Source organism: Rhagoletis zephyria, unplaced genomic scaffold (genome assembly GCF_001687245.7).
Source record: "Rhagoletis zephyria isolate East Lansing unplaced genomic scaffold, Rhagoletis_zephyria_1.1 Rzeph_scaffold_00085, whole genome shotgun sequence".
Taxonomy (NCBI): Eukaryota; Metazoa; Arthropoda; class Insecta; order Diptera; family Tephritidae; genus Rhagoletis; species Rhagoletis zephyria.
The window spans coordinates 104858-129556 of NW_016157169.1; the positions used below are offsets into that span (position 1 = coordinate 104858).

The window sequence follows — 24699 nt, forward strand, 5'->3', positions numbered from 1 at the left end:
GTATACATACCTCAGTGCATATGTATAAACATTCCAACATATTTACACAGTTTTATTTTTGAAACTCACACACATTTTTTTTATTTTTGAAACTCATATTTCTGAACGCTCAGAATATGTTTGCGGTGTATATGTGGACTTTTCTAGAGCCAGCTACTATGCGGTGATCCCATAGACGAGATGGGTCGGAGAATCGGCGCGTATATCTAGTGTATTATTTATTGGTGGTCTCAAATCTCAAAGCTGCCATACCGCTGCTTAACAGGCATAGAATGCGGTTATGGCTTTATCGGATCGCTCCGCGAGGTCCCGTTTCAAGTCAAACTCCCTTTCAGGAATTATACCGAAACTTTGTTGGAGAGTGCAATGCTCCATATAATTGAGAAAGGTAAATCGAAAGGGCGGTGTCTTATGTTTCCTTATGAACAATATCATTTCAACCTCGTGCGATAGGTCATAAGCCCACTCTCCCTCTACTGACTATTCAAAGGTCGGGAGCGTTGTGTAGAAGTTCGCTTAGTATTTGGAGATGTTTACCCGCTGCCGTGAGTGCAATGTCGTCAGCACAAGCTATTGTGTATACTTGGTTATGGACACACCCCAAATATCTGAGGTCACAGTTCTCCTCACAATGTGGTGTTTTATAAGTTCCACCAGTACTTAAATGAGTTACCTGACGACGGTATCTGTGAGGATGTTGTTAAATGCGCATTCAACGTTAAAAAGTGCAAGTCCCTTTTCAATTTGGGAAACAATTTCAGGATTTGCCTTTAAAAGAAGCATTTTGACATTCTGATGCGCCTTCCGACAGGAGACGCTGACTTTCTAAAATTAAAATAATTAAGTGCGCTTGGGCCCCACTGCAGAAGTGAAACTTAGTTCGTCTCATAGTCAATATACATACATATGTAAATATGCATTTCAATTGATTTGAAACTGAGTAAACGTCCGGCTAGTTAAAATAATGTTATAAACTTAAGGTTTTATTTTATCTCTTTTCTATTTGTATCCGTATCTCCACCCTCTTCGATATGATTACATTTATTTTAATTTGTTTTTCTTTATCTTTATACTCTTCTTTATGCTGATATTTATTTTTTTATCTTTATTTTATGTTTCATACACAAATTCACCATCCCCTTGATCTTCATTTTTGTTTTTATCTTTCATATTTTTGTTTTTATTTATATATTTGCTTTTATCCTTGTCCTCGTCTACATATTCACCTAGATGATGTGAGATGCGATGGCGTGAAAAGATATTATGCGATGGGATGTCAGGATATGCGATGCGAAGTGATGTGATTTCAAGTGTTGTAATGTAGATAATGTGATGCGATGTGATACGATGTCATATCGTGTGTGTGATCTCAGTCATGTGATTTAATGTCATGTGATGTCTTATAATGTGATGTGATGTCATGTGATGCCAAGTCATTTAATATCATGTCATGTTAAGAAGTGAAATTAGGTGTGCTTAGTTCAGGCGTGTCTACATATAGTATATACATATACTTTTCTTATTAATTACTTTATCTTAGTCTCTCTTCCTTTATATTTACTTTTATCGCTATCCTAATCCTGATATTTTTGCATATACATATTTATCTTTATGTTTACTTTTAAAAGGTCGTTTTTCTCAAATTGTATGATATTTTGAATTATGACGTTCTTCTAGCAAACTAGCGACGTGTGATATTTGAAAGCTTTAGTCGGATCGAAACCCACTCTTTTCATCAAAAGTTTGTACTCTCTATTGTATTATTTGCTGATCTGCGAAATTCTACATGCATATACATACATATGTGTGTATGAGTGAATTTAAGTACATGCATAGATCGCCAAAAAATTTCTCGGAAGAGTCACGCATTCATGGCCAAGGTAAATAATATTTCGCTTATCACTGCCAAGCACTAACTCAATAATAATAAACAAAGATTTGAGCTCATTTACACATAAGAAACTTTTGTTTAAACTATAATTGCACACGTAGTATCCATTACATTATAGTGGAAAAAAAATCAAAATACTTTAATTACATTTATACATTTACTTATATTTACATATTAAGCACTTGAACCATAAACATTTTCTTCATTTATGCTCTCCTATGACAACGATTATTGATAATAACATAGCCAGGGTCACATTTGGGTTCCAAAGTGAAGACACTTTGTACAATGTCGGTAGATGGATCTTCTCTTGTGTAATTTGTTATTTGCGGTGGCTTCATTGTGTTGGCCAAAGTAAAAAGTAGCAAAATCTTTAAACACCAAAATAAAGCGCGCATCTTCGTTCGACTTTAACGAGTTTTCAATTAAGTAAGTATCACCAACGGATTAAGAACAAAGTAAGTGTGTATCTAAGATGTATGAGTATCGCAACTGAATGTTCTTACGCGACTGATTGCTCTGGCCAATGGTCGGCTAAGTAACATAAACAAATGAGTTGTGTTGCCACCTTTCGCTTTTGTTAAACACTTAGATAATTTCAGTAGATTTTAGGCAACAATTTATTAACTCTTAATCAGCCTTAGGTTCAAATGGAATAGGAAAGATTTTAAATCTTCGGCTTAGCGACGCTAAGTTGGTAGTTGTATGTAGTAATTGATTAAATGTTAAAGCCAACAGGAAGCAATGAAACCGAGGTTTCGACTGCACTCTTTTAGAGCAATACCCTTTGTTTTTGGCACCTAATGGCAAACTGATAGCTGGAGTCCCCTTTGCAAGAAAGTACGTCGTTAGATTTCCCACAAGGGAGCAATGGAGAGATCCACACTCTCTCAGGAAGCTCGGTGAAAATTTTTACACCGACGCACACTGGGGTATTTTGTATCAAAACTGTCGATTAATTCCGAGGCCTTTAAATTTAATAAGGAAAAAAACTAATGTTTATTTTCAAAAAAATTGATGAAAGTTTACCGAGTTATACAACTTTTTATAAAAACAAAATTTTTGAAAAATATTATTTCTGACTATACTACTCAAAAATGTTTTCTAGACCGTTTTTTCTTAATTCAGCATCATCAGTTTCTCGTTGTAGTGACGTGTAGTATTCTGAAATCAGTTTTATTTAATTTTTTCCTGCGAAACGTTTTTTAATTGTAGCTATTTCTTGGTGAAAGTGTTCGCCTTGTTCATTACTGAACCGCACAAAATTATGTGGGAAGAAGTCCAAATGCGAATGAAGGAAATGAATTTTTATGGACATGTTACAACCATTCCACCGTAAGCATTCAAAAATTCATTAACTACCGCGACATAGTCGTCGCTTCTGTGGCTTGAAAAGAGATTTTTGCACGTCGCTCACAATTTTACGAATTTGAGGTCATACGATTCATCGGAATCGATTAACGTGGTCCAAAGTTATGCGGTAACATACATTAAAAAAAAATATAAATATTCCGACGAATTGATAGCCTTCTATTTTTTTGGAAGTCGGTTAAAAATTAAAGCATATCGGACCATAAATTAAGGTTAGGTAAGGTTAAAAATGCTGCCTGCAACCAGTAGAGGAGAGAGGCATACTAACGTTGAGTGGCCTTTAGAGCAGGGAAGTGATAGGGGTAGTGTTCCAGGCTTTAAATTTCTTCCTCGCCTCGGCAGCTGCCGGGCATACTTTTCAATGAAGCACTGACCGATTATAAATCCATTAACTTGACTAAGTAGAGGACGTTTAAGGCGAATGAGTGAGTCGGACCTTTTACAGTTGAAGATTGATCCGATTCAACGGGTCGTCCTACATGTGGGATTTTCGGCGATATGACTTTACGAAGCAGTGTGATTTAAGTCATGTTTTGCAGGTAAATAACAGTATTCCCGCACCGAGAGAAGAGTTGACGTCAGACGGTGTGGTGCTCTGCGGCGAAAGCTTGTTTTCAATGAGGTTACAATAGGGCCATTGTTGCTGTGTGGCAGGTTGCACTGTCCTGTTGAAACCCCATATTTCACAAGTTCATGTCATCTAATACAGGCCATACAAAGTTTGCAATGATGTTACGATAACGTCCGTTAACCGTAACAGCATTACCAGCAGCATTTTCGAGAAAGTGTGGTCCGATGACTCAGCCAGCCCAAAAATCACACCAACGTTTTCCAAAGCCCGTTGTACCGATTGTCTGCAAAAAATAGAAAGACCCATTGAAATATGCGAAATAATATTTTTATGAACGAAGCTGTATGTGTATTCCATTCGCGGTGCAGGCTGATTTTTTATAAGAAATTGCTGACTGCTTAAAATTTAACAATACGAATGAATTGTGGATGTTGTGAGTGGGAGAGTCGGCGTTGAAAAGCGCAGACGCAGAACGGAAAATGTGTCCCAAAGTCATGGAAATACGTACATATGGATGACAGCGTTGCCGGCTTATAATTTTCGTTTATAATTTCTATTTCAACAAATTTTGACTAATAAAAAAATACTGATAAAAATAGAATATTTCGCACAAACAACAAAAAATATAATCGATAATCGCATGAGGCTATTGCCGGAAAATTTTGAAAAGCGCTTAGTGGAATTGTCCTACTATGATAGCACGGCCGAGTAATCAAAGTCAATTTATGTACAGTAGTCGAAAAAATTATAGCCGACAAATTCGACAAATTTTCGTTAAAATTTTGAATTTTTTAATAAGATTTTGAATATGCAGTTTTGTAGCCCATTGAATTTTAGTAGAATGAAGTACAAGTTTCAAATGGCTAAAAATTAAGATTGATTTTTTCGAATTTTTAAATAGCTCGAAATTTGAACGAAAGTATGTTGAATTTTTGTTCTAATATTGCACAAATTTGGAAACTTTGGATTTACACTTGTTTTGTTAAAGAATTTATAAAAAATAAAAAAAATTAAATAACAACAAAAATAATACTTTAAAACTTGGCACAAAGTGGTTCGGCTATAATTTTTTGACCACTGTATGTATTTTTTATATCTTTAATTGGACATGAACATTGTACATAAAAGAAGTACATAACAAAATTATACACCTACACTACCACTCCGCAGGGCCTGGGTTCAAGCCCTGGTCAAAGCAATATCGCAAAAAAATAAAGAAAAAAGTTTTTTTCTTTACAGAAGCCGTCCCTCGGCAGGCAATGGCAAACTTCCGGGCGTATTTCTGCTATGAAAAACAACTTCTCATAAAAATACAATCGCCGTTCGGAGTCGACGTAAAACTGTAGGTCCCCCCTTTGTGTGCAATATCAAGGCGCACGCCACAAATCGAAGAAGAAGCTCGGCCTTACACTAACATATGTGTAAGCTCCAATCCATTATTACCATTAATGTGCAAATTTGAAATGGGTACGGATTTGCGTTGATTTTTAATATTTTTTTGCAGATGGTTCTAGCATTTTTCTCCATACAAAGTATGGGCGAAATTTTTTTACATTGGAGTAGGTTTATTTTCTTTTTCCATGATTATTATTGCCTTTTATAATCCGGCACCATTGGCTAAAAATAGTAGTATATGGCAGAGCTGTGTAAGTGTGAAATCATTTTCAATTTTAAATCAACAATTTTTTTCTATCCAGTTTTCATTACTTATTCTTCGCTTAGGATTGAGGTTTAAAATTTTTGAATTTTCCATTCTCTCAAAGCAGTTATGAATTCACACATCAACATATTCATAGCAAGATTGAAAAAACCAATGCCCAATCAAAAAAAGGTTTAACACTGAATGAGTATTGAAAAGGCTGCAATCTTTTATGTGTGTGCATTCTTTAACTCAGTACCAATCATTAGTTCAAAGNTCAATTGATTCAATCATTACACAGCTCTGGTATATGGTTTTCATATTCATTTCATAAATATTTAATTTTGGTAATCTCAAAATCGGAGTGTTTTTGCAAGAGAGGGAGTAACGTAGTGTTCAGTTATCAGGTGCCTGGTTATCAGGTTATCTGATTATGTGGTTATATTTTTATTCCGTTTACAACGCTAAAATACACTACAAAACAATAATTTTTGACCAGATAACCTGATAAGCAGGCAATTGTGAACAACTACAATACCTTAAGTCAAATTATTAAGTTACTCACTTACTGCCAAATCCAGCTTTTCTTTAGTTTCAAGAACGGCTAGGGATGTTTCTGGGATTTTTTTGCGCTGTAAAAGGAACTGATCTTGGAAAAACTCCATTACGTCAGAATTTTTGGCACTTTTAAGCTTGATTACATAAAAATGGCAAGTTTTGAAATTATTATATATTTTTTCGGGGACAGACATTTTTTGGTTATTATCAAACAAAATCATTGCATAATGTGAGGGCAATTTAAAAAGTCCGTGACTTGTTGAATGAAAGATATATTTGTCAACATAGTCTCCTTTTAGCTCGATATAATTCTTCTTATTTGGCACTGCAACCGGTTTACGGAATGGGCCAATACAAAACAACCTCGCCAATTGCCTCCCTATTTCCGAATTTGCGCTAGTTGTTCATCCCAACTGCGGACAAATCTATCTCCACTTGGCACGTCCATTTTGTTCGGTGAGCCCTTGCTCTAGATGCTCACCCACGAGTGCGGAGTTGAAGGATCTTTCCACCCCAGTGTCGTCATCCATGCATACAACATTACCAAGCCAGCGTTATATTTTTATGCTCTTAACTATAGCCATGCCGTTAAAAAGCTCGCACAGTTCGTAATTCCATCTTCTTCGGTAAGCACCCACAGCCTTCTCATCTTTGTTGTTTCTGCGTCATATGAAATATCGGGCATGACTAGAGACTTTTAGAGCGTGATTTTTGTTTTCTATTGTAGAGCTCTGTGTTTCAATTGCCTACCGAGCCCAAAGTAGTACCCTGTTGGCAAGAGCTATTCTTTGCTTAATTTCCAGGCTCACGTTGTTGGTGGTGTTTATGCTGGATCTTAGGCGGACAAAGTCCTTCACTACTTTGCAGTTATGACTGCCAACAGTAACGTGTGTACCAATAGGCGAAGGTCCTTCCTAATTTGGATAGAGCTGAAAGTTGTGCTCAACGTCACTCTACATAGCCGTATTCGTTTTGCGAGGATCCCAAATTTAGACACGGCGTTGTACAAGCAACTTCTCTTCGTGCTATCGAAAAAATCGACAAAAAGATGATGTGTGTCGATTCGCATATCGAGCGTCTTTTCCAGAATTTGAGTGCTGTGAAAATCTGGTCAATGGTGGGTCTGAAACCACATTGATAAGGCCCAATCAGAGAGAACCTTGTATGCAACATGAAGAGGGCTCATTCCGCGATAATTGGAGCAAACGGAGGGATCTCCCTTCTTGTAGATTGGACAAGGTATAATGAGATTCTACTACTTAATAGCTGGTACATGCGCGCGACCAGCTCTTTGCTGGCCTACCATCCGCTCCGGGGTCTTACCATGTAACTTGATGAATGTTCTTATGCTGAGATCTAGCAGAGGCTGAATTTTTCCAGGGTTTTACCAAATCCCATGGGACAAGGTTCGTGAGTGCGCTCCAAGTGCCCATAAAAAGGCCATTGGTTGCCTCGAACTTCTTTTCCGGCGGCGAATTATGACTGAAACTCATTACCCAGTGTGAACGACAAAAGCCGGCGGCACATTCTATCTGCCACCGCAATTATGAAACCGAATTTGCGCCGTAAAAGACGTCACTGGATGATATTTACAATATATACTGGCTATGTAAGCAGAAACATTTTTGCCAAAAATGGTCTGTTAGGTGGCGCCAGGGTCGATATCTTTTAAACCGTATTTATGCTCTGATTTGTTTCACATTTGGCATGTTTAGTTTAAACGTAATAAAACATAAATTTGCCAAAAATTGAGCTGCTGCACTTTGGCGACTTTTGACTTTTTTCGTTGCAAAACTCATAACTTTTGAACTAATGAAGATATTTTAATAACCAGAATTGCCAGATGTGGGGATTTTGCCCCATTTTGGGGATTTATGAAACCATTTGGGGATAGATTTTTTCGTTTGGGGATGTGGGGATTTTATGGGGATTTTTGTTTGGTTTAAAACTTTGATATTGAAATTAAAACATATATTTTTCTGGCTGCCCATAAAAATTACGCGAATAAAGATTTTATTAGTACATACTTTTTGCGCGATATGTTTGTAAGGTTTTCCTAATGCCGTCAAAGCATTATTCGGCGCAGATGTCTGCTTTGATTGGCTGAACAAACAATTTTCGCAACAACCTTCACGAAGGAAATTCTAAAAAATAAATGGTATTCTTTAGCTATTTGAGACTTGTACTTTATTACACTAAAAAAGTTTGATTACTTTTTGATTTTAAACTTTTATTTATGCTGTTTCTGTTGTAGATTGAATTATATTTTAAAAGAAAATAAATAAATAAACATATGTTGTAAAAACATATAACTTTGAATTTTGGTGCTAAATCTCTGACCATAGATGTACGTATAACCAAATGACCTCATGCATATATATATATACGTACATATACATATATAAAATGTGAAAATGTGTAGAGAAAAGTATTCAAAACTGTAATAAAATGAAAACTGTGTTAAAATGAAAACTGTGTTAAAATGAAAACTGTATTAAAATGAACTAACACAAATGTGAATACATGCTTTTTTTATTTCTTACTAAAGGGGATTTAAATGGGGATTTTTTGGGGATAACTGCGGCCCGATATGGGAATGGGGTACAAAAATATTCTGGCAACACTGTTAATAACGAAAGAGGGGAATGAACACGAGAATTCGCAAAGGAAAGATGCAATTGGTTAAGTGTTTTGGTCTTGACCCAAATGGCGACAAATGGTTGAAGTACCAAAATTTTGAAGCAACCTCCAGAATTCAGATGGTAATTTATTTACTTAAAACATGAGGCACTACGCATCTTTCGGCTCCCATTTACAGACAAAAAAACCCTCCATAGATCACAAAAAATCCAAAGTTTTTGTGCGAATGTCAAATGTTATATTTCGATCAAAAATTTCCTAAAGGGCAGTTGCATATTCATGTATGTACATATGTGGCAAAAATATTTGTACATATGTATGTAATTGTCTTTAACTTATGCGGTTGTTGGGTTACGCGGTCTCCACTTTAAACGGCAAAGTATTCATAACAAACATTCGCTTGTAGCATGACAAATCGAATAGAAAAGAGTGTGTCTTCATATTTCATTTAAAATGTAAATATATTTAGGAGGTTATACGTACATACCTACCAACGCGTGCGCTGTATTTATGATCATTCGCGACTGAGTTCTGCCTCTCAGATTGATCAAAAAGTTTACAACAAATTTATTAAGCTTAATTACTGTAGAACAAGTTGGGCATCATTTTGCAACTTTGGATCTTATAAGATATGTATATACAAACATACATACCCTGTAACTCCATATAAAATATTATTTTCAATTCAACTTTTGCGAACAATATGTAGTAATTTTTCTATACAAAAAACTGAAAAAAGATAATGCTGCGCCCTGTAGTGGAACTATCCATCATGCCGGAGGTCGTGTGTTAGCTACATATCGTCGGTAATACTCCAAAACGGTCTCTTATTTGCACCGGAATGCATCTGGAAATCGTTACGCCCTAACAAACGAATCACCGACGATATGTAAGTAGCTTTCTCCCGTAAGCAGCAAACTATGTATAGGATAAAAAATCAAAACCTCCAAAAAGGACTTGAGACCTACTATAGCTTACATAGGAAATTCTCTGTGGGTTTCAGCTATGTATGTATGTAGATTAACCGAATGGAATTCTTGTACATTATATCGGCTGCTGAGTGTAAGATCGACCTATCGAGGCAGCCAGTTCGAAAACGCAATATCTCAAAGAACTTTTCAAGAACACCGTACTTCAGATTTTGATTAAAAACGTCCTATTTCAGTATCTTATTGAAAAACACCCTATCTCGGAATTTGGTTGAAGAACGCCCTATCTCAGAACTCGTTTCAAGGACAAGTGCACAAGTGGTCCGTTTAAACTTTCATATTATCAAGAATAAGGGATTTTTCCCTGCGCTTTACAACTGAAAGTTAGAAAAGGCAACATCAAATGGATTTAGGGAAAGCTAAATCGTGGAAATTCTTAATCGAGTATACTCTATCTCGTGAGCACAAAAAAGTCAATTTCCATAAAATCCGTTCCCTGGTAATTACCATAACCAATTACCATTGCCAGTACCGCTACTGTTGCCATTACCACAACAAATACAATTGCCATTACCTTCAACTTAACCACTGCCATTATCAACACAACTATCATTGTTCCAACAATTCCAACAATTCATTTTCCACTAAAATTACAATCACCATTCATCTCGTATTACCATTGCCATTTCCGCGCAAGTTTTTCATCCCAAGTGCGGACAGGTCTTTCTGCACTTGGTCCTTCCATTGTGTTCGAGGGCACCCTTGCGTTCGTTGTCCACCCATGGGTNATGATATAAATAAACTAAATCACACTTGGTTCATTTGTTCATCCACTTAGGTTCTACACGGCACTATTGTGAGTAGAAAAGAATTCAGTTTGTGACGAGAGATTGCGCCGCGAAGTCATTGTGTCAACAGAATTTTTCGTATTTAACGTAAACTCTTACACCACTACATACATATATACATATATATATATATATATATATATATATATATATATATATATATATATATATATATATATATATATATATATATATATATATATATATATATATATATATATATATATACATATATAAATACACATACATACGTGCAATTTGACATATCGAAGGCAAAATATTTTGTTGTGCCAATTAACAGCAGTTAAGCAATGATTAACATATTTGCGTGAAACGGAAAAAAACATCGTAATTAGCACTTTTTCTTTTTTCAAATTCGTCAAAGAAAAAATCGGTTAAATACTGCTTCACACACACTCGGCCGCATTCACGTAAGCAATGAACACCATGGGTATATCCACCGATCCCACATTGCTCAGCGTGGAAATGCCTACAACGCTTATGGAATCACCTTCAGTGTCGACATTTCTCCCAGAAGAAGAATCTTCCATCTGTCCGCTACTATCCACCACAAATGGCACTTCGACGCCGGTCACTTTCTCACATCCGCTAACACCTTGCATAGACAATGACAGCACAGCCTCGGTCAATTTGTGCAATGACGATGCTGACGCCAAGGTCGAGACAAGTTCATCGGGCAGCAGCTCCGGCATTGGCATGGATGCACCAGATGCGGCGGAGACAACACTTTTTCACAAGTCAAATGCCTATCAACATTTACAAGTCAACAATGGAGGTGCAGGGCAGGTCAGGTCATAAGAATTTAATACAAGTACATATACATATATACATATATATGTATACACTTGCTCTAACAGCGGTACATTTTAGTGACAGTACGCACAGTGTATGAAGTAAAAGGTATGCGAAGAGAAGCACAAACATGTGATTATCTTTGAAGATACATACACTGAGGGGAAAAAATATTAAAATGAAATAGAAACGTAATTGATCTTACTATAAACGTCAACGAAAGTACTGTAAATTGGTAAATATTCAATTCAATTACGCGATTATCAAAATGACTGCGTTCGTTCTGAAAAAAGCATCCGTGAAGTGAATAATCAAGACAAAAACTAAAGAAAAATATTTAATTTGCATGTTGCCTGGAGTGGAATTCGAACCCGACCATCTCCGGATATCAACAACTTGTGGCAAGCATCTTTGCGCACTCAGCTTCACCCAGGCATATAAATTTGCTTTCAAATGTTGAATATCCATCAACACCACAGCACGCTCATTGTACGGATAAACTGTACTATGTATAAATGTGTGTGTTCTCACCGCTCTCAGAGCGGCGCTCTGCATGCTTGGGGTGGGTATGTACACTCATACATACTCAGATGTGAACAGTAAAATACGTGCGTAATAAATTTTGTATGAAAATATTTAGGTGATTCCCTTAAACTCGTTAAGTCTTAAACCGTGTAAAGCTCGTACGTTTACGAGGCTTTTATGGGAACGCCCCCCTTGTGAAAAGGTGTAAATAGATGCGTAAAGTGACTGTTTGACAGATCAACCAGGATTTTGTGAAGCAATTTTTGTATCGTAGTATTTTCCATAACATCCCGCCATCTTGTCTCTATCACTATTAGCTAAAATACAATTAAAAATGCCGAAAACAAGCGGAAAACCTAAGTCAATACTGTTAGTTGATGAAATTCATTCATTTTATTCGCGTATTATTTTTTTTCAGATATTTTTTATTATTTTATCATACACTTTAGTATAAAAATTTCGGCCCCTCGGCAGCACTGAAGTTTACGACGTCATTTGCGCATCAAATTTGTCTCGTAAATTTACGAGGGGCTCGTAAATAGAGCTCCATACAAATTTTGACAGTTCTTTTACGGGGCTCGTAAATTTACGAGCTTTACGAGGTTTACGAGGCTTTTACGAGTTTAAGGGAAGACCCCTATTATTTTTAAATACGAACATTTTTAAATGATAATCAAATATAAAGTATTCATTTTTACTATGCATTATTTCCCTCAGTGTAGATACATACATATCTATGTATGCATGTTTAGATCGAGTGGTATTGTTATGCAAATGCGCTGTGGGTGTAAGAATAAACGCATTACATACGCGACTTAGTTGGTAAAGTAAGTTTTTTTTTTGTAATTGTAATTTATTAGAATTTAAACAGATCAAAAGAAAATGCAGTCATCTAAGGAAGAGCGTTTCTTTTACAAAAGAACTTCTCTTAAAAAAATCAACATCCAATCTAGGGCAGCATAAGGTTGCGGCGGCCTTTTCCAAAATACAGACTTATCTACAACATTACTACATATTTATGTACATTTTGACTCATATAAGTCGTTTAACAATAATACCATCTCGTACCCAATTAAATGTTGGGACACAATCCACATATCGTACCCGTTTTATTCACAATAAAAAGGAAGTGTAGCATAGAGAAGCTCTACAGTTCAGGTGTACCGGCAATAATTTTTCTGAACATGCCATTACAAACAACCAACCGCTTTAGAACTATACGTTTGAGTTCAGTATTTTCTTTGGGATTAAAGGCTGAAATGGGCCATAATAAAAAATCCAAAATGGTTAGAAGCACGCGAAGTCCTGTTTCTCACAAACAAGGATATGCACACAAAATGGATTCAAATCAAACTTTTGAATTCTTAATTGCTCTATTAGTGCTTCTTCTTATTTGGCGCTGTAACCACCTAAGCGATTTTGGCTGAGTTCAACAAAGCACGCCAGTCGTTTCTCTTCTGCGCCAACTGACGCCAATTGGAAATGCCAAGTGTAGCGAAGTCCCTCTCCTCCTGGTCTTTCTATCTCAGTGGGGGCTACTTCTCCGGCGGCGGTACGTAATGAGCGGGAAATGTGGTTTAACTGCTCGCATATACATACAGTGACGAGCAAAACTGTAACATGGTTTAACACTTTTTGTTTCAGCCACCGCTATATTTCCAAGTTCTAACGACCTTCGTCCTTTTGTTGAATATCCTTGTTGGTACATCCCTACTCCCTCTCTCATAATGATTTGAAGTCAATACAACAACAATAAAAAAACCAGCAGACAAAAATGTAAATTAAGGCAGATGTTACAGTTTTGCACTCATATATTTTTATGAGCTTTTTAACAATTTTCACGAAAAAAAAGAACTACTAACACAATGTTCAGTACTCTTTTGCCTGTTTCAGTTCCTGGATGTGNAAAAGGGTTAAACCATGTTACAGTTATGCTCGTCAGTGTATGTACATATCAACATTAAATATTTATTTATTAAAGAGGGCTCTTTGAGAGAAGTTGTCAGAGTCGAGTACCGAATTAACTCGCCGTCTGTTGTAACTGCAGCACCTCGACATTGAGCTTTCCTGCATTGCAGGACGCACATTTTTTGCTGCACAGAGTCGCATGCATTCCGTTTATCACAATATGATCGATTAGATTTTTCGCTTTTCGCTTTGTTATAGGACATTTATAGAACGGCTTCTTCCGCATTAAAATACTTATCTACATATGTACTTAGTTCCGGTTCCAAGAATACAGAAGGTTTTCTAAACTTCCTGCACCGCAAGAGAGAAAAGAGTACAAATACATTTGTATGTACATATAACTATATGTAGATGAAAGACGACTACGGAATTTAGTGAATGCTAAGTATCCTCGTTTAGTTAAGTATAAACATTTTTCGTGCATTTATTTTCCAATTTAAAAAAAATTAAGAAAATGCTGCTCAAAGTCAGGTAACTTAAATGAACGCGTGACTAGGCAATTACAATGGCTAACGCATTTAATATGTAATAATTATATTTGCGCAGATTAAACTAAGAAACGTGTCATTTAAATATGTGATTATATGCACGCATACATACATATGTATATATGTATGAACTTCATACACATATCGCACACCGTCTTCAAAAGAGTCACAACCCAAAATAATACGTTGGTCAGAAAATGCGAACAACTATTTCGTAGCAAATGCTAATCATATGGGCAAGGGCGAATTTACCTTACCTTAGGGTTTTTTTTTAACAAAATTTAACAAAGAATTTGCTCCAGCTTTTACTGAAAGGTAAATAAAAGCTCGTTGTACATTTTTAGCGCATAATTTCAAAAATGCCAAATTTTGAGTTGTGACTATTTTGAAGACGGTGTGCGATATATACATTGGGGAGGTCCAAAAAGAGTAAGAGCGAAATTTTAATGCTACCCCTATTTTTTATTTTGAAATAAAAAAATATTTTGAGGTCGCTCAAAGCGCTCAGAGTTTTCCATGTATTTTATATGGAAGAAAAAAAAAACAACTTTTCGTAGAAAGGGTATAGAATTGTTGAAAATCAATATTCTTCGATAGGGAAACTCTGGTTCTCTTCAGGAGATTTTCAATAATAATACCCAATTGTTTATTTAATAATTTTTTAATACTAACGATTTTTTATTGGTCCCCCATTGCCTTTTGCCGGGGTATTTTGGGGGTTTTTTCCGGACATATAAATATAGTTACTATGAAAAAATGGTTAAATATACGATTGGGTATTATTATTGGTAATCTCCCGCAGAGAAACAGAGTTTTGCGATCGAAAAATATTGATTTTTATGAATTTTATACCATTTTTACGAAAATTGGGTTTTTTTCTATATAAAATAAAAAAAATATACTTCAAGATAAAAAAGGGGTATATTTTTTCGGCATAGAACAATCCAGCAAAAATGAGAGCATAAAAATTCCGACTTTACTTTTTCACATGCATTTTTGGACTACCCTAATGTACATATGGTACACATGTACTTGCATGATAACTACAACGATTATTGAATAGCTAAAAGGGGCCAAACAAAGGTCCAAGTGAAATGTTTGAACTATTAACTGTTGGGTGAAATCAAATTATATATGCCTCAGATGTCTCACAAACAGACAAAAATTACCTATAAGTCAGTGTCAAGTTTAATATGCTTGAATGGCAGTCTATGTGCTTTTGCCTGCTGAATCTAAATATGGGCATACAATTTATTTCAAGAAATTTACTTCCCAAAATTTAGAAAACTATAATTTTAAACCAAGAAACCATTATAACTTCAAAATTTAAGGAGATATGAAAATGTGTTAGAGATTGGGGGGAAAAATTATCTTAAGTTGCATTAAAATAACTAAGCTTTTTTGCTAAGTTATAGGCCATTTTTCCCTTTTATGTAAAATTGTATGAATTCCCGGAATTTTGGGGCCTTAGAGGTACGATGTCGTTTGTTATCCGATTTTGAAAATTTACGCAGAGCACGATTCAATGACCAAACGAATATATTTAAGACCAGTCTTCCTTTGTAACATAAAAAAATTGGCTCTATAGAAATAAGGCGCATACTAATGTACAGACATATGCGTACATATTTTAAAACAATTCAGAAACAAATATTGTAAACAATTGCTTAGAGTATGCGCAGGTATGCTGGGTAATTTCGCACAAATGTTTATTGAAAGTAAAAATATTAGGAGTCCATTAAGCCATAACAGGGGTCGGAAGTTGGTTACGTGTAGTCGCTCACGCAGTGATTTCGCGGCCTAACTACTCAGAGTTTTTGGGGATTTGTTTGGATACAATAAAAAAGCTATCGGTTGATATTCAAATATGGAAATGGCATTTTAGTAGTTGGAGGCATTTCTTAAAAATATGTATGTGCATTAGGTCGTAGCGGAAGAAAAAGTCCGCCGTACTTTCCTGAGTCTAAAGGTAATTTCGAAAAAAAATTATATTTTTATTTTAGCCGAACGTAGATGTCGCTATTTTAAATTTTTTTCATATCTTCCGCATTTGAAGTCGTATCTGAAGGTATGATATATCGATATTCTTGTCTCGAGGTGCTACATTTTTGTTCCAAAGTTCATTAACCCTAAGTACCCGTTCTAGTACTTACACACTTTTGCTTAGGATGTGTTTTGATTGTTCCAGTATAGCTATTTAACAAAATTTGTTTAATACGGCATGTTCATATGTACATACATACATACATAGGTGTCACCGAAAAATGTAAAAATGCGACCCCTAGGCTGGCCAAAAAAAAATCGAAATTGCCTTCAAACGGAAATACTTCCTCAGCAATACCTCGGAATGCTTCGAAATTTCCACGCAAATATACTTTAGACTAAGCGGTACAGCGAGCTTTATTTTCTTTGGTGGTACTGTCTGATGTGCATATGTACGTACACTGAGAGAAATAACGCATAGTAAAAATTAATACCTTTGATTACCGTATAAAAATGTTCGTATTTAAAAATAATAATTTCATACAAAACTCATCTAAATATGAATATGTAAGTGTACATACGCATCCCCAGCATGCTGAGCGGTTACAACCAGGATGTTCAGATTGTTTAAAAAGAATAGAGCAATTTCTGAAAAAAGTCGCAAAAATTCACCAATTTTTTTTTTTATAAAATTCATGAAATTGGCTTAAAAAGCTTCTATTTTAAAACCAAAAACGAATATGATGCCTTCAGGGTAATCATAAATAACACAAATCACTTATACAATAGTGATGTACAAACTTTTTTTTTTTAATATTCAGACGGGACCAAGGTCCGTTCCCGACACTCCCGATAAAACCGCAACTTCCGCAAATTCAGAAATTTTCCTTAAAAGCGATAAATATGTCTGCACTTTTTTATGTTTTATTGAGACAAAAACGAACAGCAAAGCAAAACAAAATAATCGGCAGATGCCAGATCTTTAATTATTATTATTTTATTTTTTTAAATTAATTTAAAACCTTGTGAATTTTTATTAGTTATAGATTTCGGGACCCACGGGACCCGCGGTACAATTCTGAAAAGCATCGGGATGGGCGGGATCGGGATTAAATGTTTATCCGTACAAATCGCGTGTTGTGTTGATGGAAAGTCAACATTTGAAAGCAAATTTATATGTCTGGCTGTAGCTGAGTGTGCAAAGATGCTTGCCACAATTTGTTGATATCCAGAGAGGGTCTGGGTTCGAATTCCACTGCAGGCGACATGCAAATTAAATATTTTTTTATTTTTTGGTTTTTATCTTGATTATTCACTTCACGGATGCTTTTTCAGTACGAACGCGATCCTTTTAATATGAATTGAATATTTACCAATATACAGTACTTTCGTTGAATAACGTTTCTATCCAATTTTAATATTTTTTGCCCTCAGTGTACTAAGCACTTACAAAAAACAATTTCGTAGATTGGTGATTTTTGAGCTGCATTAAGGTTGACCTTAACTCGTCTTGATGGAGTTATCATTTCTATAGTATGGCCTGTGTTCTTCTTCATCAAATGTGTCACGAAAGTGTTCCCGCCATATATTACGCGTATTATGGACGTCCCTTTGCCGATTTTATTCCCAGCCTCTGTAGAAACCAACGCCGATTTTGAAATCATTCGATTGCTGCCTTTATTTGATGATCAAATTTAGGTCTGAAATGAGCTCTTGCCTAAAAGCATTTCAAGCCATTCGCACTTCACTCTGTATCCATGCCATGAATAGCTGCTCACTTTAGCAAGATGGAGAGCCGTCCTTTTCTATTACATGCAACCCACGCTTTTCATTTTATATGTTATAAATTGAATCGATAAATCGGACAACCGTACAAAATTTGCGTTCTGACTATCGGCATACATAGACAAGTTCTAGATCTCGTAGTTTGCAATATATTTTTAATAGTAGTTTTACAGGAAACAAAATAGTCTTCCAATCACAGATGAAAAGGTATTCAGGTATTTGGATATTCACAGGATGTCGTAAATAAATAAATTTTATTCAAAACAGAGGAAAAATTCAACATCAATACTGTCATCTCGCTGTTATCTGTTATCGCTTTCAGTACTTGTGGTTTCCCATGATGTGATATGGTAATAAAATTCCAGTTCTTCGCCTTCAGTATAAGGCAGTATCAAATTTTAAACAAAATGGCTATCTTACTTTAAAATATCAACATTTGGACTTGTACGGTTGTCGAACTCACCGATTAAATTATTTATGTGGCTATTTATATAGGAAATAGAATTTTCTATTCTTTAGTCCATTTATCAAACCGTGGTATATTAAAAAGTTTATTTTATTTGATTTTTTGCTACTTTTAAGGAAGACTGCAGAATTATTACTCTCGTGGCTGCTCTTACTAAAAAAACTGGGTATGACTAGCGTGGACAGGTGCAGGAGCCTTGGAACATCTTCTCTGCCGATGTTCTGCACTGTCAAAAACATGACCAAAATGCTTGGGAGCCTACCAATTCGAGAAGTAAGAAGACTTCTCAAAAGTAGGGCTGAATTTTTTACTAAAATTCGTAAAAAACGTTGATATCCTTTCTGATGTTTACTTTAACGCGTAAAAACGAGCTCCGACTGCCAACGCTAAGGACCTACCGGTCTATGTGCGGCTCAACGCCGACCAGGTTAACCTAACCTAATCTTTCTTATGATCCAATACATACATACATGCGAACATATTTGGGGAGAAATCATCTCCTCACCCCTAATTTAATCTAATCCATCTGGTTGGCGGGACCATGAACGTTTGGGAGATAACTGTTTAAGTCCCAAAACCCAAAATAAAACGCACTTTGTTTTAGTTGGAAAACAATAAGTAAAAAACCAACTTTTATTGTTTGCTTTAATAATCAAAGCTACCTAGCACCACTATTCCTTGCACACCTGCACGCACTATCACGACTAGCTCAGAACACATTCCACAATATAAGGAGCAAAAATATCAGACTAGCACGTATCGACCATTCACCACTGATTGTTACCAGATCAATATTATTCTCATCATATAACTTCGTATGAAGCTTGGTTCATACGGAACAATAACGGACCTAGACATGATTTACTTTTTCAATGCTTTTGTTTTTACCAGGAGGGCCCAAGCCATTTCCATAACCAGTTTTATATTTCTGTTTGCCCTGTATAGGAAATAATAGCTCAGTCTGACTCTTTCCAAGGAAGTAGTTTACATTTTTTATGAAATTTTCAAAACTTTAATATACTTAATTATGGTATCCTATAACATCTTAAACATTAGAAAAGCGGCACGAGCAATTGAACAATATTAAGAATAATTTATTTCCAGTAATTTATGTTTGCAATTTCCGCATAATTTTGATATATTGACTCTAAGAGTTTGAATTAATTTTATGTTTTAACTTCCACAGGACAACAATGGACCGAACGGCACGCTCTCAAAAGATACACCCTCCTTCGTTTCGTGGAACTGGCCGCTCATACGAAAATGCACCTTCTTCGTCTTCATGTCCAGCTTATTGGCTATGTGCGCAGTAGTGGTGGCCATGATTGTTACATTGCCGAAGATTTGCAACCCAAAGTGAGTAAACACATTTGCGTAGATTAGAATAGTTCGCACTGATAACTAAACTTAAGATTTCTTTTCCCACAGAACAGCTTGGTATCGCGGCAGCGTGTTTTACGAGATATTTCCCGCCAGTTTTCAGGACTCCAACAACGATGGCATCGGTGACTTGCATGGCATTTCCCAACGGGCCGACTACTTGGCCTCGCTGGGGGTGGCCGGCGTGCGCTTGAACTCCATCTTTCCCTCAACGAATTACCCGGATGACTTCGAGCACCCAACCTCGGTCTTTGAGGTAGCCAGCGTCTTGGGTGGCGATGCAGAAATTCAACAACTGGCGGCAACATTACACGAACACAATATCTCTTTGCTACTGGATCTACCAATTGGCGCGTTGATTAGCAGGTTGGATGACGCCACGACGACGGCACCCGCTATAGTAACAGTGCTGCCAATGCAATCAAATAATGAATCTGAAAACGCTGATTTTAAAACAACAGCGACCACAAAAACTGCATCGCAAGTTCCCATATCATCTGCTGGCAATGCAATTAGCGCTGCTATACTTAAATGGTTACACCTGGGCGTGGATGGGTTTTATCTCAAAGGTTTGGAGCATTTCGCGCATGACGACCGTTTACTGGCGAATCTGCATGAGTGGAAGCAGCTTGTCGGTCCCAATCGCATATTAATTGCGAATGAAGCGCTAATTGAGGATTTGCATCCGGCATTGCATTCGTTGGTCTTGCAACATCTCGATCTGGTCGATGTACACTTGCATGTGTTGAATGGTACACTGAACTTAGAAAAACATATCAACAAAATTCTGAATGGTCCACTTGCACCCACCGAACAGGGTCCATGGCTACATTGGTCAATTGGCGGTGTTGATCAGCAGCGTTTTACCCGCAATGGCCGAACAAAGAATATCACTTTGGCTGCAACGCTCATGCAGCTCATGCTGCCAGGTACGCCGAATATCTTCTACGGTGATGAAATTGCACTGGAGGCTATCGCCGATCCGCACAGTGAGCACAATGACACCAAGCACTTGCACCATCTATCCACCATGGAGTGGTTAAATACGACAAAACAGTTTACGAATCGTGAAACATTGCCTTGGCTGCCACATACGGCGCGCCACAGCCACGATAACTTCCAAACTGTGGCGGACATGGTTAAGTTACGTGATCGATCGCCTTCGTTGTATAAGAATGCCATCTGTAAGCCGGAAATGCCGCCGCTATCCAACACAGAAATACGTTCCAGCGGCAACGACATCTTGGTAGTTGAACGGGTCTATCCGCGTCGCAACTCATTTGTTTCGGTGTCGAATTTCGGTGAGAAGCGGGTGTCCTTGGATATGACCGCTATGTACTTTAGTGGCGTAAAAATGCTTGACGAGGAACAAGGTCAGAAAGTTTATTTTTCAAACTTCGAGATTGGGCCATCTGAAACAATTGTTGTCAAGCTGGATAAGTAAGCAATAGGGGACGGGCCACCAACTTGGAATTGAAAAACTTGCGTATGCCAAAGAGGAGAGAATTTTAAAACAGTTTTTCAGTTTGCGGTTTATTACTTATTGTAAATAATAATTTAAAGATTTTTTATATGTAGTTGTTTATATTTACTTTTAAATATGTACTTGCTCAAAAAGCGTTGAATAAAGCATTTGCGTTTTAAGGCTCCAACCAATGGTATGTTGCAGACACAACTCAAAATTACGTGTTTGTAAGAAAATGCGAAAAACTATTTCTTAACGCTTGCTAATCATGGGTAACTGACATAACTCCCATGGGCCCGTGGAAGCTATTTCAGACTTTATTTCCACGAATATTAGACATAATTTCCAGAAGATTTTCATGAAAATCTCATTGAAGTTATGTGTGACTTTACTTCCACAATAATTACATCGCCAGAGAGGGGGAGCACCATCCTTAATATACAATTATTATGGAACTTATGTCTGAGATAACTTCCATGAATCATATCTGTGGAACTAATATCAGACTTTACTTCCATGGACTATAATCATCGACCGATGCTAGTAATTTTACGACGTGGAAGTTATGTCGAAACCCCCTATTCATATCGACAAGGAGTCTTTACCTTAGGTTTTTTCAAGAAATTACAACTAAAATTTCCTCCGGCTTTAGCTGAAAGAGAAATAAAATAAAAATAATTAAGTATTTTAACAACTGTATCCTTAAAACGTTTATTTAGGCGAAAAGGTACCGAAATTACTAACTTTTTCATTGTCACTAGAAAAAATCAATTGTTTTTTTTATTACTTTGGGTACTCTTCAAATAGAACGTTCATATTAGAGGCAATGGACGTTGGCATCAAATACAACATGTGAAGTTTCAAGAGTATGAAACAAACCTAAAAAAATGGCACCACGCAGAAATTTTAGATTTTTTAATTTCAATGTTACAGCCAGTTTCATCAAACTATTTAAGTGGAAATTAACTTTAATTTAATTTTTTATTTAAATCTCATTTTAATTATTTTCAGTTTCAATAAACCATTTATTTAAGTGAGTAAAAAGTGGTTGTAAAACGGACTAGGACTAGCTTTCGCTTTCATTTGTACTGAGAGCTTTTGAAAGCTTTGGCACGCTGTGTTGTAAAAGCAGGGCTGGTAGACAAGTAAGCAGCAGATGCACAATGATCAGGTGATTAAACGTGTAACACCTCTGATGTGGTTATTCTGATTTAACTTTTATTTAAGTGCAGAGCATAGGTCACTTAAATCAAAATTAAAATTGATTGGTGAAACCGAAATTAAAGTAATTTTCACTTAAATAATTTGGTGAAACTGGCTGTTAAGTTAAGGCGTGCGAGTCGAACATGTTAGAGTATGTATAGTGTTACGGGGCGTATACGTTACATACGCAACTATGGGCATATGAACACGAGTGGTTCTTTTACTTTTTATACCCAAACACACTTGCACACAAGAATATTAAGGGTATTCAGACTGTACTCGTTAAGGTCTCCACGCGGTCTCGTGAGGTGCCGACCCTGGTGTGCGTGTGGTACCGCCCACTTACACCTATGTACATATCTGAATCTCGCTAACCGGTTTATGAATTTCCACTAAACTCGGTACATTTATCAACCTTTGCGCAAAAAGTAATATGCTGAAAATTTTGCAAATCTGACTAAAATTACGCACAATTAGGGCCGTTTTCTCAAGTAATCCGTAACTTTAAAGCTAACTTTATATTTAAAGATTGCATTAAAATTTATGATTGTGTCCAAAGTAAGGCATTTTATTATCGGGTTTAAATTGGTTTACAACCAAAAACCATACATTGGACAAAACCCGCTAACAGAAATGCTTAAATTTAGACAAAGCTTTCTTTTTAATCCAAGCTTTAAATATGTGAGCTTTAAAGCTAAAGGTTACGTCGGAAAACGACCCTTACCATGTAACGGAAAATTTCGGAAATACGATTACTCCGATATTTCAATAACTTACAACAATCTTTTAATAAGAAAGAAGATTATAGATTTTTGTAAAATGGGCGTGGCACCACCCTACTTTGATTACATAAGTGTATATCGATAGTCGCCTTATCGATTTCCACCAAACTTGGTCCAATTACAGTGGACGCCCAATATAACGAATCTTATGTTATTCACCTTGTTCGTTATATAGAAATAGTTGTTAAATCGAGTGATTTTTTTTTTGTTTTAACTATAACACCGAGAGACATAAACAAAAAAAAATCAAAACACTCGAAAGAATCGATATACAAAATTATTATCAGTGCAATGTAGAATAACAATATGGGTACCAAATGAGAGAGAAAATTCTGTAGAATTTATAAACGATAAATTTTTTGGTTTATAAAAACGAATAGGTATTGAGAATGCGCTCTTAATAAATTTTACCTTTTTAACTTAGTAAAGTTTGCAGGACGAAATTCGACGATGAGGTCGTGTGTCCCCGAACAATTTTTTTTTTTTCAAAAATAAATATTGCAAATTTTCGAGAATATTGAAGGACAATATTTGTAAACGACGTGTGTATATTAGTCCCCGAACAACTTTTTTTTTTCAAAAATAAATATTGTAAATTTTCGAGAATATTGAAGGGCAACATTTGTAAACGACATTTTCCATTTTGCCCTTAAAAAAAAATCCTGACGACAGAGAGAAAAACTGAGTACGCAGTTTTACAATAATTTAAACATAGTTTTGCGAATATATTCAGCATCATTGCGTAAGTCGTAAATTAGGCTAAATTGTACGACTCCACAACGACTAAAATCGTCGAAAACCATACAGTGCTGCCAAGTTTTTCCATTTTAATGCACTAGTCGAGTGGAAATTTTCAATTACGTGAAATTTTCGATACGATTCGACTCTCGTAAAACGACTCGCATTCGACACGATTCTCGCAATGAGGGTGATTAGTTTTTGTGTGTGTAAAATTTACTGTCGTATGGTGCAATACCCCAATCTTTTCAATAAAATAACTGAATGCCTTCAGTTTGAAAAAATATATAAATACTGTCTTTAATTCAAAGACAAAAAACATTCAAACATTTTGTGTATTTATTTCTTACAGACAATTTCCAAGCTTTTCTTCACTGCGATTATTTGTTTGCGAATCCTTTAATACCGATGGTAACTTGATGTTAAAACAAATTTTGATTTTGCAAAGAACACGAAGTTTCAGCAAAAAACATAAACAGCTTTCGTTATATGTATCGAAAAATAAAAATCGTTTGCGTGAGATAATTTTGACGATGCGTTGAACCGAAAATGCGTTATTCCGAAAGTTCGTTCTACTGGACGTGCACTGTATTTCAATATACCATAGCATATTATCGCAACTGTTTGACTTCGGGAAAAATACGCTTGCTTTTCAT

General features: G+C 36.0%; 1 protein-coding gene across 5 annotated transcripts in view; it reads left to right on the forward strand.

Annotated features, from left to right (window-relative positions):
- Positions 1-21511, forward strand: part of LOC108373927 (neutral and basic amino acid transport protein rBAT-like) — a 38514-nt gene extending 17003 nt beyond the window's left edge. Inside the window, exons 1-4 of one of the 5 annotated variants that reach the window (XM_017629870.1) lie at positions 10483-10534; positions 10720-11254; positions 19662-19831; positions 19904-21511. In XM_017629870.1, the coding sequence (XP_017485359.1) occupies positions 10886-11254; positions 19662-19831; positions 19904-21299 (1935 nt within the window). In that variant the 5' untranslated portion in view covers positions 10483-10534; positions 10720-10885 and the 3' untranslated portion in view covers positions 21300-21511. Of the gene's footprint in view, positions 1-1855; positions 1881-10482; positions 10535-10719; positions 11255-19661; positions 19832-19903 lie in introns of those variants that run through there. The other 4 variants (XM_017629878.1, XM_017629885.1, XM_017629901.1 and 1 more) reach the window with 4 other exon arrangements.
- Positions 21512-24699: the final 3188 nt, after the last annotated feature.